General features: G+C 37.0%; 1 protein-coding gene across 2 annotated transcripts in view; it reads right to left on the reverse strand.

Moving 5' to 3' along the window:
• Positions 1-17,691, reverse strand: part of rnf122 (ring finger protein 122) — a 35,664-nt gene that overhangs the window by 4,982 nt on the left and 12,991 nt on the right. For both annotated transcript variants that reach the window (XM_055162070.1, XM_020932353.2), the window contains exon 2: positions 11,478-11,634. In XM_055162070.1, coding sequence (XP_055018045.1) covers positions 11,478-11,634 — 157 coding nt within the window. The remainder of the gene's footprint in view (positions 1-11,477; positions 11,635-17,691) is intronic.

Genomic DNA, 17,691 nt, shown 5'->3' on the forward strand with positions numbered 1-17,691 from the left:
ATGTGAGAATGAAACAAAACACAACTCTGCATATATTTGTGATGAGGAAACAACATAAACATATCAGAAAACAGCATAATATGGGTCCTTTAAGACATTTTTAAAATGACCTACTTCAGTTTTTCCTGCTTTTAAGACAGCAAAAATCAGATACAGCACCTTCAAATAATGACACAACGTAAACCAGGGCTTTTGTAACCGCCAGTTATGCTTTGATAATTTCCTATCATTACACACTACACAACAGCAGTGATCAGTTTGTATGGAAGCACACACTCGCACAAAGGGGTCTAATGAATGCGCTGACTGTTAGTGTTCAGATGACGGCACCACCCCCCGAAAAGCAACAATGGAGCACAGATCTTTATCTTAAGGCCCCAGTTATTTTGGGATCTTTGTTTTCACACAACTAAAAACATAGATCATATCTTGGTGTGAGATGTCAGGCTGATTTTAAATGACATTCTTGGTACTACAAAGGGCTGCTAACAAAATTAATCACTATGAAATGAAACTTGGAATTTGGATTGTTGCAACTAAAAATTCTTGAGGGTTGTAGTTATTTTGATTATACAATGTCCTCTCCAAACAGTGAAATATTTTCCGTGGAGTTTTATTGTATGTGTAAACCATTCTAACCGTAAAGTTTACACCAACACATGTTTTGTTCAATCAATGCCCCATTTAAAGGCACAATTTGTAACTTTTTTGTTGGGTATGTTATCGTATTGTATCCATTAAGAGGTATTGCTTTGCCCGAAATGTTAGACAGCAGAGGTGAGGACTTGCAAGACTTGGCGACTTGGACTTGAGTCAGACTTGAGTCACTATTTTTAGGACTTGAGACCTGATTTGATAAAATGGACTAAGACTTGGGACTCGACTTGGACTTGAAGCTCAATGACTTGGGGCTTGACTTGACTTTAGGCCTGTGACTTGAGAAGACTTGATGCTTCTTCTAAAAATGTATGTTTTCAGAAAATACTTTTAACAGACTGAAACATGTCCCTCCTACTTATCTATTTATTACAATGGATGTAACTGAAGTACTGTGATATGGTATACTCAAATGTACTACAGTAATATACAGAACAATACAGTAATATACAGTACAATACAGTAAAACAGAGGGAACTACATAGAAGGTGATCCTTCCATTTCAGTGCATACTACATGACAAAATAACTGCACTTTTAAATCTTAATTCTTTCTATTCTGACCGTAATAATTCACACTCTTGAAAAATTCTCTTATATAAATACTCATGTATAAATATACCATGACTTTTTAAAGTACAATTTAGCTTAAAATTCATGTAAATTGCAAAAATCTAAAATATATTTAGTACTTTGGTTTAAAGATTTGAAATGACTCGAAGTTCAAAGCAGATGATTTGAACGTGACTTGGACTTCTGGGCCAGTTACTCGGGACTCGACTTGGACTTGCATGTATTTGACTTGGGACTTGACTCTGACTTGAGGTCAAAGACTTGAGACTTACTTGAGACTTGCAAAACCACCTCTGTTCCACAGTATGGCATTAAACTTATATATCTCACATTTCTTCAATTCCGTGTGCTTTAATTGCTAAAAACATCTTTAAAGCATCTATACTACTATGAGGTGAGCTGCCTCTGCACAGACCTGACCTGTCACTTGGCCTGGTGGTGTCACTTGTTTGTTGCCATGGAGATAAATAAGTAAAATGCCATACTGCTGAACATTCCTGGCAAAGATGTGTCATCTCTCACTCCAAACCTTTTTTTTTCTTTTGCTATTCCTGGCAAAGCAATAATCTTAAATTACAAATCTGTTAGTAGATTGATTAGTAAATGTGGAATGATTAAGGTATAACAAGCAGAAAAGTTGCACAGTGCACCTTTAAAGTCCGATATTAGTCGAAACCGTCTGAAAATAAAGTTGTCTGTTGTTTTTGTCATTGGGTTTATTGTTGACATTAATTGATTCAAATCTGACTAAAGAACAATGAAAGGATACTGCACGTACATGTGTTTAGAGTTTCCATACAAACAGGGTGAAAGGGGAGTGAGCGTGTTAAGACCTGCTACGATTTCACTGATAAAATACGTAGTAGCCCTGAAGAAAAGAAAATTATAACAACGCAGTCTTTATTGGATGTTGTTAAAAGTAGGACAAAAAGTAATAACACAATATAAGATGCCCAGAAAATAAATAAAAGAGTTAAAATTTTCTCTTGTGAGCTTTAAATCATGTATAATTGTGTTACTGTGTTGAAAACATGGATGGAGTTGTGTTGTGTTTCATTCACACATGTTTGAGTAACCCTTTATTATTAGTCTGGGTATGTTTTTGATGAGGAAACAGCATTATAACATAGAAAATATGGGCCCTTTAAAGAAGTATCTATATATCCGTCTTGTTGTTTGAATGGTAAAAATAGCATCTAAACAGGAAACTGCATTTACTGTAACTTAGCAAAGCAAGTATAAGTAAGCAATCAAGGCTGTTATGGTGTTATAGTGAGACAACATCATCACATTATAAGTGTGACTAAAGCCTGGACAAGACCAAGACTGAACCAGGACTAGAACAAGACCAAACCAGGTCAACCTTAGGACTAAACTTAGCTCAAGCAAAACAGGACCAAACTGGGGGATGTGGTACACACCAAATGTGAAGTGTGGCTCCTCCACAATAACCACCATGCACCAATCAAATGTTTTGCTTTTTGGGAAATACAGAAGAGAACAAATTAAGACCCTTTGCATAAACTGGGAGTGAATATTTAAAGAACCTTATGTGGCTTATTTTGCATATTAACCCTTAAGTGCTATTAGCATGATTTTTCTTGCTTGTAAACTGTAAACTTGTAAACTGCTTGTAAACTTGTATAATAGTGTTTGCTTCATTACTGTATTTTTATAAATTCCATGTATATGCAAAGATTCCATTTAACATAAATTACGGTATTTCCTGAATCTATACATGCATTTTCCTGTTAATAATTACACTAAATAAATGTTTTATTTTACCAAGCAAAGTGTTAAAAACTCATTCTTTTGGTGTGCATGCATTGTTGTCCATGTGCACTTTAAAATAAACATTTCATTTGTTCTTGAGAGACTCGAGTTTCTAAATTTTACAAAATTATAAAGAAAAGCTTAACTGTTATTGCATGAGGTGTTAAAGTTTGTGACACATGAGGCCGTATTAGTGCACCTGTTTGACCAGTGCACCTGTCTGACCAGTGAACCTGTCTGACCAGTGAACCTGTCTGACCAGTGAACCTGTCTGACCAGAGCACTGTCCTGTTAGTATCTCTTCATGAATGCACATTTTCTCTAGTAAGTGCAATACACCTCTGTAGATCTGTCATATCATCAATCATATGGTGTATGGAAGGCTCAGCTGCACAAATAAGGTTTAGGAACAGGTTTAGGAATTTCTTCAAATCTGTGAAGAAACATAGGCAGTCCAATATTTACACATATAAGTCTAGGCTTCTCTAAATTGACTCCAAAATGGATTAGTATACTTTTTATATACTACTCACATGTGCTCACGTACCCAATTATGATGAGCTTTTTAAGTATCCTGGTTTTGTGTGTGTTCATGTAAACGCAGTATCCTGATTTCAGTATCCTGGAAAAGACGGTATCCTGTTTATCAAACATGTGTGAACGAAACAAAACACAGCTCCCAGGTACACTTTTGAGGAGGTAAGTTAACAACATTAGAACATGGCTTAAAGCTCACAAGAATCAGTTTGGCGTAACATAGGACCTTTAAGCAATGTATCGCAGACCACTATGACTAAAGAAATACATATAACACCAATAAATCATGAAATAAAAGTCATTGGCTGCTTCTTTATTTGACCACACAACATGTATTTTGTGCCTCACATGTGTTAGTACAGAGATTTTATAGATGTGGGTTTGGGTGTTCTGAACTGGACCAGCCCTGTGCAGAGGAATCACAGAGTAATTAGAGGTATTTAATATTTGCGTTGGTTTCCCTCTGTATATTTTTACAGCTGCTCTGGAGAACACTCCCAGCCTGTGCCAGATTAGAACAGGAACAGTCTGGGCCTAAACAGAACTCAAAGCTTTTACTATGGGAGTACAGAGAGATCATATACAACATGTTTAATGAATTAGAGGTGGGTGGGTCAACTATCAGAAAACATGTACAGTATCTGATAAAAAGATGTGTAGTCTTTCATACAAGTGATATTTCTGTTGCCTTGAAAGGTTCAATATGTCACTTTTTTACCGAGGTTTCACCACCTGCTTGTCATCAGCCTTGCTTTACCTGAAATGCTCCACAGTATGGCATTAAATATAAAATCATATTAAATTACAGATTTATTTTATTGCAAAGAAACGTACCTTTAAAAATTTGCACTCTTATTATTAGTGGGCTCGCCTTTCTACAGACCTGACCTGTTACTTGGTCTGGTGGTGCTGCCTGCTGTTCTCCGCAGATATAAATGTGTTTAATGCCATATTGTGAAACATTCCAGGCACAGCAATAAGATCTCTCTGAAAGATTACTGGCTCGAACGTCCCCCTGGCTTGATGATGTCTAAGGAATATGGACTCAGGTCAGTCAACACCCACAAGTTACCTGCGAGACATTTTCTGAGACAACTTGGCGTCTGACCACATAGAACCAGCATTTTATCATCTAAAGACCCACTGCCCAAGTTCTGCAGATGGACTGAGGAGAGTACTGGCAATTCATAATTATAATGTTATAAATACAACATATATAATGAAAAACATGTTGTTATTACCTCCGCCAAGGAGGTTATGTTTTTGCCGGCGTTTCTCTGTTTGTTTGTTTGTTTGTTTGCAACATAACTCAAAAAGTTATGGACCGATTTTGATGAAATTTTCAGGATTTGTTGGAAATGTGAAAAGGAAGAACTGATTTCATTTTGGGGGTGATCCGGAAGAAATCCTGGATTCTGGATCACTTTGAAATTTTAGTTAACATTGTGGTAAATGGGGCCAAAAATTTTGTTTCTCAATATCTCGGTTAATTATTGACCAAACCCCATGAAATTTGACTCAGGGATGGACAATGGGATCCTCTTTCATATTCCAAAGGCTGATCCGGATCTGATCCAGAAGACTGATTTTATCGCAATTTATAAAAAAAATTGGGGGTAGTCCTTGGCAGAGGTCTGCGCTCTCTGAGTGCTTTTCTAGTTGTTGTTTTTTTTTATATGTATATAGATTCACTTAGTTTCATAAAGGGTACAAGTCAGGGGAACTTTCCAGCTGATTCCCCTCTGGAAACTAGCAGGTGGCAGACATTTCACTAGAAAAGTTTGCGCCTTCAGTTTTATACTCTACTCTTATTTGAACAAAACATTAACCTAAAATATTGAAATAATTTATTAAAATGTGTGCTCTAAACCAGCGCCTAAGCTAGGGGTACAGTGGTATTGTGGTACTTAGCAGAGAGTTAGAATGGTTTCTGCAAACATGTACATTTAATATCTTTACAATGCTTGGAAGTATACATCTCTGGACATCAATATCATTAAAACAAGGAGATATAATTGACAACATACTGTTATAATAAACTTATTACCTGAGTTAGGTGGTATTTTGAGAGTAAGACAAAGGTTAGGGGGTACTTCGACACAAAAAAGGTTGGTAAGCATTGGTCTTAATAGGTGTTGTAATGACACTAAAATTTGAGTTTAATATTAAGGTACAGACTCGATCCTCAATATTGACACCACGATGATAATAAAAAAACTTATTTCTTTAGATAATAGAATGTGATTTTCAACACTACTGTAAATAATAATACTTTTTAAAATATACTGAGGCCTTATATCTGTGAAATCATTCAGTTGTCCAGGTAAGTTTCATTGTGGTTCATGGACCTATATTAGTCTCTGTGCTCTTTCTGAAACTGCTCAATCATTCTAAAGCTAATCGGGAAAGATTCATTTTTGTCCTGTGAATGCAACTTTTTTTTTTGTATCGATAACTGCTCAAATGAGTATCTAGTTTCGATACCTGTTTTAGTATCGATTAGTGTATGATTTTCGATACATTTGGCAACCCTAGTCTAATCAAATTAATAAACCTGAGACGATTTTAGAACAATGTGGTGAATCAGCTGAACTATAAATGAAATCACAATTACCCTCCTCCAGTCTACCTCCAGCCTCTTCACAGGGGCCAGAGGAAGTGACTCACTGCTTATGAATCAGACCCAAGTGTTTTTACAGACACAACAGGCTCGATGACAAAGTGGATTTAAATGAAAAAGTCAGACAAAGACACTGCAAACAGAGGCTGACGAGAAGTACTCATGGGGCTTAATCATTATATGGATAAAAGAGCTTTTTCTGATTAATCGTGATTGACTTCCTTTGTTCCAAATTATTTGAGCAAAATGTATCTTGTCCCAGTACAGACATACTGTATTGATGGGGGTGTTCTATATGGGTGTGCAAAAATATCGCTATATCGTATCATTTAATGTGATGATACAGTATCAATATCAGGGGCTGCTATATCGATATATCGCCAAGAGTGTTTTTTGGTATATTTTGTAAAATGATTTTGTTACAGCACTACAGTTTTATTGCGTGTTCAGAGGAAGGAAACTCGTTAATGCGACACATTTGACATTTTTGCAGTTTTGATGATTTACATGGGTGTGTTTAACTTTGTACAAGAAGTGGTTTAACAAAGACTTTTAGCATCACAGCCATGATTTAGCCATTATTTTTTTTATTGAAGCTGCATCGAATTGATTTGAAATGTATCATACTGAATCAAAAGTGCACTGTCTTGAGATATGTATTGTATCGTGGCCTATGTGTCAGGGTATGTATCGTATTGGCAACTTCTTAATGATATCCAGCCCTAGTGTTCTACATGTATCTCTATTGGTGGCATGTTCAGCAGTTACAATGGTGACACAATGTGCACATTAGCAAACAGCAGATTTTCAGGAGCCTGTGAGAGTTTATGGTCCTGTTTAGGTGTCTGATAAAAAAAATAAATAAATAAAATAAAAAATGAAATGAACTTGTTGCCTAATGCTTTCTTGCTTGTGACTGTAATTTTATGTGAGAGACTTGTTTAACTGCACAAATCAGCTCACCTGTTGTAGTTTCAACTAAACCAGCTCTCCCAGGCCAGATTGTGTTAAAATAAAGAGTCTAACTTGAATAACAAATGTGCTAAGAGAGCAATGCTTTCAGTAAGTTTCACACCCACAGGGAATGTTGATGATATCAGCTGCAAAGTATCAGTAAACAGCTCTGTTTGTGAGAGTCATGAAGTGCACAGTCAGCATGCTAGTTGTTGTTAGCCTTACTGTAATGGTAAAACTCCACTCTGGTCTCTCAAAGTTGCAGAAAGTGCTTATGAACTACGATACTCTTAATAAATAAATTAAGTGAAGAATAACTTTGGACCACTGCAAACCATTTAAAATAAACTAGTCCAGATTTTCACTACAGGATTTTTTGGTTTGATTTAAATGTGCAACAAAAAGTGCACACCACAGACATGAGGGGAATCTTATGAGACTTAAAATCTCATTTTGCAAAGACTGCAGCGTGATATGGCTGCGTTCCACAGGATATAATGTTGTGAGCTCAATCGCAACAGCTGTTTCCTGTCTGCAGTAAAACCACTCACTTTGAGACTCTCAAGTGTTCAAAAGATTAGAGCTCTGCACCTCTAGTTTAGATAAGTCAAAAGGGAGTTATTATTATTCGTGAAACATGGTGCAATACTTCAGAAACTTGAAGTATACTTAGAAAATTGGCGATAAAATACATAGGAAGTAGAGTCTCTATCGCCAATCTGCATCTTCACCTCAAACCGTGCTCTGTGTGGATGTGAACAGACATACGTGAGGAACTACTCTCACCTTTTACTTTCAAAGAACGCCTCAATCTTGATTAATAGCACGGTTTTGTTGACTGGATGTCATTATTTGGGCAATTTCTATGGATAATGTTGATGAGATGCTGCAGTTTATATTTACCACTTTACGAGAGGTGAGTAATAGTCTTCTCATTATTTTCACTATATCCTGAGTTTGTATCTTGCCCCTCTGTGTCTGTCACACCGTCTGCCCCGATACTCCGTTTTATTGGCTTTTACCGAAGCGTATGTTGCCGTAGCTGATGTTTAAGGAGCACAGTGGCTTCACAATCGCACACAAAGACAAAAATTTGTGTCACTCGGGAGAAGAAATTGTAGCCAAAATCGGGCAGATTCTCCTGTAGTGTGTGGAGGCCTTAAGACAGTAGAAATCAGGTACAGCTCCTCTAATAAGACTATCTATCTGTCAAAGCAATTCGAGCGTTTGACATTTTGATAATCACCACGGACTAGACTGCAAATGAATCTAATCTCCAGCTCTCCATATGACAAGGTGTTTGCAATATGGCACTGTGAGAGCTCCAGTCATTCAGAAAAAGTGGATGACGCACTGTTCTGTTCTGTCTGCAGGTGCCTTTGCCCTCCCACTGTGGCCTAGTTCATTCATCCTGGTGAGGTTTTTAGTGTTGGTCTGTTTCCTGTTGTCTCATATCCTGTCCCCACTGTCCCCTGTGTCCTTTTGGGGGCAGGAGCTGTGTCACGTTGTTCTTCTTTTTGGAGTTTTCTAGTTCAAGTACGCACATAATGTAAAGGGTAAATGTAGGACTGACCATTACTGATACTTTGCAATGACATCGCGCTGGGAGTGTCCTACTTGTATCTCTACTCATGGAGTAGCCCTGTTTATACGGCCTATCCCAACAAAACTGTCTGCGTCCGGTCTTTTGACCCCCTCCCTCCCACCCCTGTCTCTTGTCCATCCTTCAGCCGGACATCATCTACAAGGAGGGAGAGTCCTGAATCAGCTGGGTGACCATTTTGGATTGGAGACAGAGGCCCCATCCTGAGTCTCCCCTCAGCCATCATATCTATCCATCATCTATAAATATCTTTATTGTATTCCATTGCTGTGGCGTGGTCCTTGCTAGTGAATCAAAAACCAAAAAATATTTAAAAATAGGCTCTTTTCACGCTTACGTAACAGTCCAGGAAGACGTTTGGAAACATGGGATGACAACTTCCGGTGTAGTTCCCGACATCGGGCTCGCCTACTGACTGTGGAGTAAATATGATCAGTGGTAAAATGAAGACTGCATACGTATGGAATAATTTTCAGTTTGGCACCTCATCTCTTCTAATCACATGTACCCAGTGCGCTCGGTGTTGTGCATCAGTGGGGAAATGATGAAAACTGAGGTATGGTTGTAATTGTTGATTAGCTGAACATAACAGAACGCTACAATAACACGTAGATGAAGAAATCCGGGACATTTTCAAATTTTTCCTGTATTTCCCGCCAGAAGTTGTCATCGCATGTTTCCAATTGTCTTCCTGGTTTGTAACATAAGCGTGAATAGAGCCTATAGCCTATACAAAGTGGATTTAAGTTCTCAGGAGCCTGTAATCAATATGAGAGTTCCTGGTCCTGTTTAGGTGTTTCAAAAAAAAAAAAATTTGAGAGTGAATAAGTGAAAAACGAATGCTTGATAGCTTGTAACAGTAGTTTTACATGTGAGACACTTGTTTAAGCGCACAGATCATTTCCCCTGTTGTAGTTCCAACCAAGTCAGCTCTTTCTGGTCAGTTTGTGTAGGATATATAAATATAAATAAAGCTCAGATAAAGTCTAACTTGAGTAACAAAGCTTCTGACAGAGTAGTGCTTTCTGTTAGCTTCAAACCCAGGGAATAGTGATGACATCAGCAGCAAAGTACCAATAAAACAAAAAAAAAGATGTGTAATTGCTGATATATTGTTTTAAATTCTTTTTAAAACAAATAAATAAGGCTTTTAAAGTATGCGACAGTATGTTGATAGTTTATTAAATTTATATTGAACTAATACAAGACATTTATATATTGTTTTTTTATGAATGTTATAATTATTTGTTCTTATAGGTATTTTGAAATCACGAACAAGATTGTGTTTATCTCATTGACTTTCCTCTGTGTAAATAAATGTTAATAATAAAGATGAAATTTGCACAAAAAGCCTCTCCCTCCATCTGTGTTTCAAATCAAGCCTCTGATGATGCATTGAATTAGAATTAAAAAATCCATTGCCTACACATTTTCAAATATTTAAAAGATCTCATTAGCTACATAACCAGGCTCCTGCTTAAACTTATTATGAAAAGAGTCTTAAAGTTTTAGTGATGAATTTTAATTAAGTTTTCAAATTTTTCAGTAGCTGTATCTGACTCTAGACTGTAGCCTGTATATAAATGGACATATCTAACCTGCTGGAGCCACCGCGCTTCTGGCTACATCAACACTCATTCCAATTGACTTTCCATTGAAAATTTGTCACTCACACTCAGTAACTGCTGCAGTGAGCTTCGTTTTTTTGGTCTTAAAATGTTCACATTAACCCACTCTCCATGATCCTGGTGTTTTTATTTTGCCATTTTGTCCATAAATTAATTCCTCTTCCTGAAAAGTCTGATTCATCAGCCGGTTTTATTTCGTTTCACTTCATACAAACCTTCTGACCTCGCAGCATTAGAATTCGTTGGCTCGAAGGTAGGCGGGTACTTTTTATCATTTAACCAATCGCTGCTATTTGGTCATGAAGTATGTAATGCGGCACTAACAGGGCTAACTGGTATATTAAGCTTTTCCCAAATCCCGTAGGAAGAAGGACAATAACGTCTTTCTCCTTGATAAAATTCACCAAACATTTTCTTTATTCCAGCTTTAAATCCTCGATATTGGGAATCGTTGACAACACTAAATATATGGCTCTTTGCTGATTGGCTGGTGCCTGAACTTGCACTTGCGGGATTTTTGCGAACTGTTTTGTGTATTTTGATTCCTGACCTAGACGCTGGAGAGAAATGAAATTGAGTGGAGACACTAGGTGGCGCCAGCCTGGGAAGAAATGAATAGGAAGTGGCTCCAAATCCTTCTATAGCTGCCGGCCTCATGAGCTTCATTTGACTGAACTCAAGCGCTATGGGTGACGTCACACTCTCTTAGTCCATGTTTTTATAAAGTCTATATCAGACCTGGGCATTATGCAGCTCCTGAGCCACATACAGCCCTTTGGTTGACTCTGACAGGCCCGTTTAAGATCATTTGTAATTACAAAATAAACATATTTTATGCAGGGACTAAAGTTGCATTGCTTTTTATTTTAGAGGTGTTGTTTTTAAATCATAACATATACTTTTACCCTTTTTACCAGCTTGTCAAAACAATACTATTTACTGCTTTTTATTAATATTATGCAAAACTGAGTTAAGCATTTTGGCCCGGCCCTCCACAATATTTTCTGTTTCTAATAATAATTGCCCACCCCCGGTCTGTGTATTCGACAGTTAGCGAAATATCTATGTAGACTCTTAATGTGAGCAAAATTATCATTAAATCCTAATATAAAACCTGTAATAGTGATCCGTACCTGATGAAGTAGCAGCAGAAGATGAGGCTCAGGATGAAGACGAAGATGCCTGTGCCAAAGATGACCATGTAAATGTTAAGAGGCAGGTCCTGGAAGGTGATGGGTGGCATGGTGCATGACTTGTTGGAGTAAACCAGACCCAGACCACAGAAGCACCCTGCACAAAAACACATGAGCAGGTCTGTCAGATAATACAGTGTGAAGAGAGATATATGGCTACAGAAAATATTGTTATAAATGATACGCGCCACTGTGTTTTTAAACTCCATGCACCTTCAGTAGAAATATTCAAATAATTTCAGCCCTGGAATTTCCTCAACGCTCTAAACAAAAGGTAAAAAGGTAACAGTTAACATTAAAATTATCGCTTCAAGAGGTGGAACAGAGCATTTTGCGCTTTGGAGATATAGACAGACTAATAATGGGTTGCTCAAACTTGTGGGAATGAAACAAAATACAACTCCAGGTACATATTTTGATGACATTTCTAACATTCTAACATTCTAACATGTTTAAAAGCTTACAAGAGTCAATTGTGCATAATATAGGACCTTTAAAGAATAAAATAACCCCACCTCAACACACTGTATTCCCATCGATATGTTAATTATTTGACCTGTAGATGGTCAAATTCAAATACATGTTAAAGACTATTCAAGTGGAGAGTTGCTTGTCTTCACAGAGATTGGAATATTCCATCTTTTAGCATTAACCATACCTACCTTACATTTATTTCATTTCAAAAATTAAATAAATAATAAAATGTAAAAACTTAACAAAACAACATACATTCTTATTTTGAGCAGGGTTACATCTCCAGAGAACTGAGCCATAACTTCACCTGTCAGAGTCGCCTGCTGGTCTCCATAGAGATAGATACATTTAATGTTACATGGTGGAACATTCAAGGCAAAGCTTTAATATGTACATGTAGAGAAGCATGTGGCAGAGCATCCAACAAAAAAGTTACTTAGTGCACCTTTAATATAGCACAGTCAACAGAACATGTATATACTAATTATTGACACGTGATAAATGCCGTACTATATTTCCAGTACAGAATGAGCACACTGAGATACACTGTCTGTCAACATAACACGAAGAAAAGGCAAACAGCAGACTGCCTAGACTCTTAGAAAAGGTGAATTCATTCTATTCATTGGACGTAAAGAGGTTCATATACTGAAGCTGTATCTAAGCAACTGGGATGTCTGGTAATGAGGCGAGCGGGCAGTCTTTTGTCCTGAGGTCAACGATGGAGGGCAATATTGGATAAATTATTCTGTATTTACTCAGCTCTTTATGTGGAGTATACGTTAGAATGGGTTTGTTATGTAGATCCCAGTAGTATTAGAGCAATATTCATTAAGTCTTCGATAATGTTTTAGACTGTTAACAAAAAACGTTATAGGGCCCAAATTCTACATATTTATGCACTCTCTTCTACCTTGTGATGTCATGTGGTAATACAGGAAGTACTCCACTGTGTTTTTCATGCACCATCACTAAGATCATTTGGATAATTTCAGCCCTGAAACTGGTAAGGTAAAAGATAGCCGTTAACCTGAAAACTGTCACTACATGACATCACAAGGTGCACAGAGTTCTCATTTTGAGCTTTGGAGATGTAGACAGGATCAGTGTTCCATCTAAGGTGTGCACGTGCGTGATTGCGCTCTGCCCAGGTATTCAGAGTGTACACCAAATTCTTTGCAGCTGCCCCCCCCGGACTCAGTTTTTTCTTCCCGAGGGGACATGTCGGATGTTGCTCATGGGGGTCCAAGGAATGCTCGGGGAATTAGAGTGTTTGCTCAGACACATGAAAAATGAGGCGGAACATTGGATGAAACAAAACACAACCCTAGGTCTGACTGAGAAAATAAAACTGGAGAACAAAGTAAGAAAGCATGTAGTCTTTTTACAGGCACATTTTTAGCACTTATCTGATAATTTACATAGATTATAGTTACTGATATTCATCTTAGACCAAGTGTAGTGTTGTGTCCTCTGGCAAAACACTACACCTGCCTAGCATGAATATGTTTTGAGAATGATTGATGGTGGATGTAGCTTACATTCACCATGAAGCGAATGAATAATGACTCATAACACTTTGAGAGGCTTTGTTGAAAAACAGCAGTGTATGGCATTATTATCACTATTAACTGATTGAAACACATTGTCAGAAAAAACAAGTTTGATTACGAACAAATAGCAATCAGGGCACATGGGGAAAATCATAACTGGTGTTGTATTTTCAAATGAAATACAACTCAACATGGCCTTTTCTTTATCATTTACTACTAGGGACTTGATATTAAAATGATCAAACTGACCTAACCTTCCTGGCTGTTGCTTTGCCTGACAGTTCACTAACTTCAGGGAGTTTCTTTTTCTGCAGTCACAAGTCAAAAATGTAAATATAATGTTCAATGCCAAACTATACCGAAAACGGCTGACTTTCAGATGATCACCACAATATATAAGACATAAAATTTAATACAGAAACTAAGATGAATAGTGTTTAAAGCTGCCATCTGTAATTAGATTGCCCGCCCCGCCCCGTTGTATTCTCACATATTACCACTAGATGCTGTCGATGTCACTGCAGTCTGATAATGTGCCACCTTTGACCTGACAGAAAAAGACTACAGAGCACAGTAGAGCTGGCCAGGCTGGTGTCACCTAGTGCCTCCACTCAATTTCATTTCTCTGAAGCAACTAGGTCATGAATCAGGATACACTAGACAGTTTGCAAGAACCCCAGAAGTGGTGGACGGTGCACCGGCCAGTCTGTGAAGAGCTGTGAAACTATGATGTCAAACTCAAGCGTCTGTCTGGGTCACTTTTGTGGCACAGCAAACAGTAAACAAAGCGGTCGAGATGGATGTAGACGAAGACATACATTCTGTGTTGGCAATGATTCCTGAGATTGAGGATTTAAAGCCGGAACAAAGAGAATGTTTGGTGAAATTTATCAAGGGGAAAGACGTTATTGTCCTTCTTCGTATGGGATTTGGTGCATTTCTGATGTCAAGACCAAACAGCAGCAATTGGTTAAATAAAAAAGTACCTGCCTACGAATCCTAATGCTGCGAGGTCAGACGGTTTCCATGAAGTGAAACCAGCTGATGAATGAGGCTACAGGAGAGCCTGAACAAAGGCCAAATAAGGGGAGGGGAAGGGGGGAACAGGTTTCACATCTGCTATCTACTGGTAATAAAATAAAGGCACACTGTGTAACTTTTTGTTTGGGGGTCCATCATCTATTTGTTTCTATGGATATGACATTGCACTTTCTGAAATGTTCCACAGTATGGTGATTTTATTGCTCAAAAATACATAGAGAAACAAACATTCTGACTGTGAATCTTGACCTGTAACTTGGTCTGGTTTAGTCTCCATGAAGATAGGAAAGGTTTAATACTATACAGTGAAACTTCCAAACAAAATAACTATATCTCAACAGTGACAAGCAGGTGCAGACCCTCTACCAGAAAAGTTACATGATGTATCTTTAAATTTTGCTGTAATATGCAATCTCTCATCAGGCTCAACATTTCCATTATAAATACAATGGAATCAAATCAAATCCTATGGGAGTATGGCATCAGTGCCTTCCAAAAACTAAAATCAACCAGTGAAGTTTAGGGTTAGAGTCTTATGTCTTTGTAGCACTTTTTTAGACAAAGAGAGAATAACATTTACCACTTTAATAGGTACACGGGGTGACCTTTGTTTGCTTTCCTTTGGGCTATATTTCATGTGTTTTTGAATCCTGTTCCTGAGGAGAGCCTGACCGCCGACTATTTTGGTTCACTGTGACCTACTGCTGCACTTCCTCTTTTTTCTATTATGCAACAGCCTTAGTGATATTTTTGAATTATCCTTAAGGGATTTACAAGAATGTTGGAAATTCTGAAGTGTGCATTGATACTGGAAGAATTACATAAATCGGACAAAATCACAGAATTGAATGAGAGGACTCACCCTCTCATTCAATTCTACATTTTAGATTCATACAGAAAACATCAAATATATGAAACAAGATATTTTGGATAATTTAGTAAACAAAAAACTCTAAACACTACACTTTATTTGACTAAGCAAAGATGGGTATTTTGAAGATTTGATCATACAACTTTTGGATTTGGTTAAAAAAAATTGTAGTTAACTTTTTTCTTTGTTACATAATTCCATATACAGTATTTGATGTCTTCTGTACGTACATCAAATCAAAATCAAATCGAAAGTAGTACACATATAGAAAAAACATTGAATGAGAGGGTGAGTCCAAACTTTTCACTGATAGTGTATATGCTAGGAGTCACCGAAGATCATATACTATTACACAATGTACCATTATTTGGTGTTGAAAATTACATAGTCTATCTACAGTATATCTAACTATCATCGTGTTAGCAAAATTGCTTCTGAGTACCTTTTTTTTGGGCTGAAATTGGATTTTAAAATTTTATATTATGACAACACTTAAGTAAAATAATGAATGTAAAATTAAAGCGTAGAAACATCACCTTTTAGCGTTTACACTTTTTTTCTCTGCAGGTTTATTCCAGACTGTTTTGTATATTTTTGTATATTTTTTATAGTTCTATAATTGACATTTAACTTGATATTCTACTCTTCCATATCTTTAAATCAACTTTTTAAATTCACCATATTGTAGAGTAGACCATACAATTCCCAGTATTAATAATATAAAGGTCCTGTATGGTGCAAAAGAGTCAGTTTTGCGTCATTCACACATGTTTGAGTAATCTTTTATTATTAGCCTGTCTACATCTCCAAAGCACAAAATGCTCTGCTTCACCTTGTGATGTCATGAAGCAACAGTTTTCAGGTTAACGTCTACCTTTTATCTTTAGTTCAGTAGAGACTGAAAATTATCCAGATGGTTCAAGTAAAGGTGTATGGAGTTTAAAAACACAGTGGAACGCTTCCTATATTACCACATGACATCACATGGTGGAAGAGTGATTTCTGTTTGAACACAGCCTAAATATTAGGGGTGAGCATTGCCTTGAGTCTGACAATGCGATACATATCATGATCTGCATGTCACGATTCAGTATATCACGATATATATCCCAATACTAAAACTATGGATGATATATTGCAATTTATCAATAATTACTTCCAATAAAATTGTCAATTACACCTTCACGAGAACCAAATTGTATGAAATAAAAAAATATTACCTTTTTAAAATTATGAGAACAATGAATGCAACTAATGAATTTTAGTGAAAAATATTATTTAAAAAATCTATTCAGATGCATTTTGAATTGATTCAAGAATTGTGCAATGAAGTATCCCGATATGTCACTGAATCCATTTTTTCTTACACCCCTACTAAACATGCAACGTTTGTGTCTTCAATATGTGTAAATGAAACAAAAGAAAACTCTAGGAATGTATCTGATGAAGAAATAACATTATAACATAGATCGGAAAACGCTGTAATACAAGCCCTTTAACCAACCAGACACAGTGCCGCCAAATGAGCCCTTCCACCAAACCTTTTTAAAAATCTATGATTTTGCAGACAAGTGTTTTGCAACAATTGACTATACAAGACTTTATATTTGCATTATGAACACAATAGCTGTATAAGAAAGTCACTGGAAAACTGCTCCAGCCCAAACAGATGGCATTTCCATTATAAGTCTGGCCTATTGTCTGCTCCTCTTCGCCTGTGTGTGTGTGTTTGTTTAACCATAAAATAGATTATCACTGTAGCGGTGCAGTCTGCAGTCAAGGTCAGGAGCAGGGAACACAATGGGGGGAGGGAGAGGAGCTACGCGCAAATGTGCACTGGCATGGGTAGTTTGGAGAACAAGCTTTAGACAGAGATAAAGTATAATCAAAATGTATCAAGTAGAGTACAATTTAAAGGTGCACAATGTAACTTTTTTGGTCAAGGATCGACTACATGCTTGTCTTGGAGGAATTCCTTTTACACAATATGGCATAAGTTACAGTTCAAATCTGTGGAGAGGTGGCCCTGTGCGAACAATAAAAGTGCGTAGTTTATCTCTTAGTAATTGAATTTCAGTCATGATACGCAAGTTTAATGCCATACCGTAGAACATTCTAGACAAAGCAATAACATAGAGTTATAGTCATCGTGTTAATACAATACTAGCAGACAAAACATTTCTTCAATTATTCATTCGTATTTTTGGAATTAAAT

This window comes from Boleophthalmus pectinirostris, unplaced genomic scaffold (genome assembly GCF_026225935.1).
Source record: "Boleophthalmus pectinirostris isolate CB_2022bp ecotype Guang Dong unplaced genomic scaffold, ASM2622593v1 HiC_scaffold_4, whole genome shotgun sequence".
Taxonomy (NCBI): Eukaryota; Metazoa; Chordata; class Actinopteri; order Gobiiformes; family Gobiidae; genus Boleophthalmus; species Boleophthalmus pectinirostris.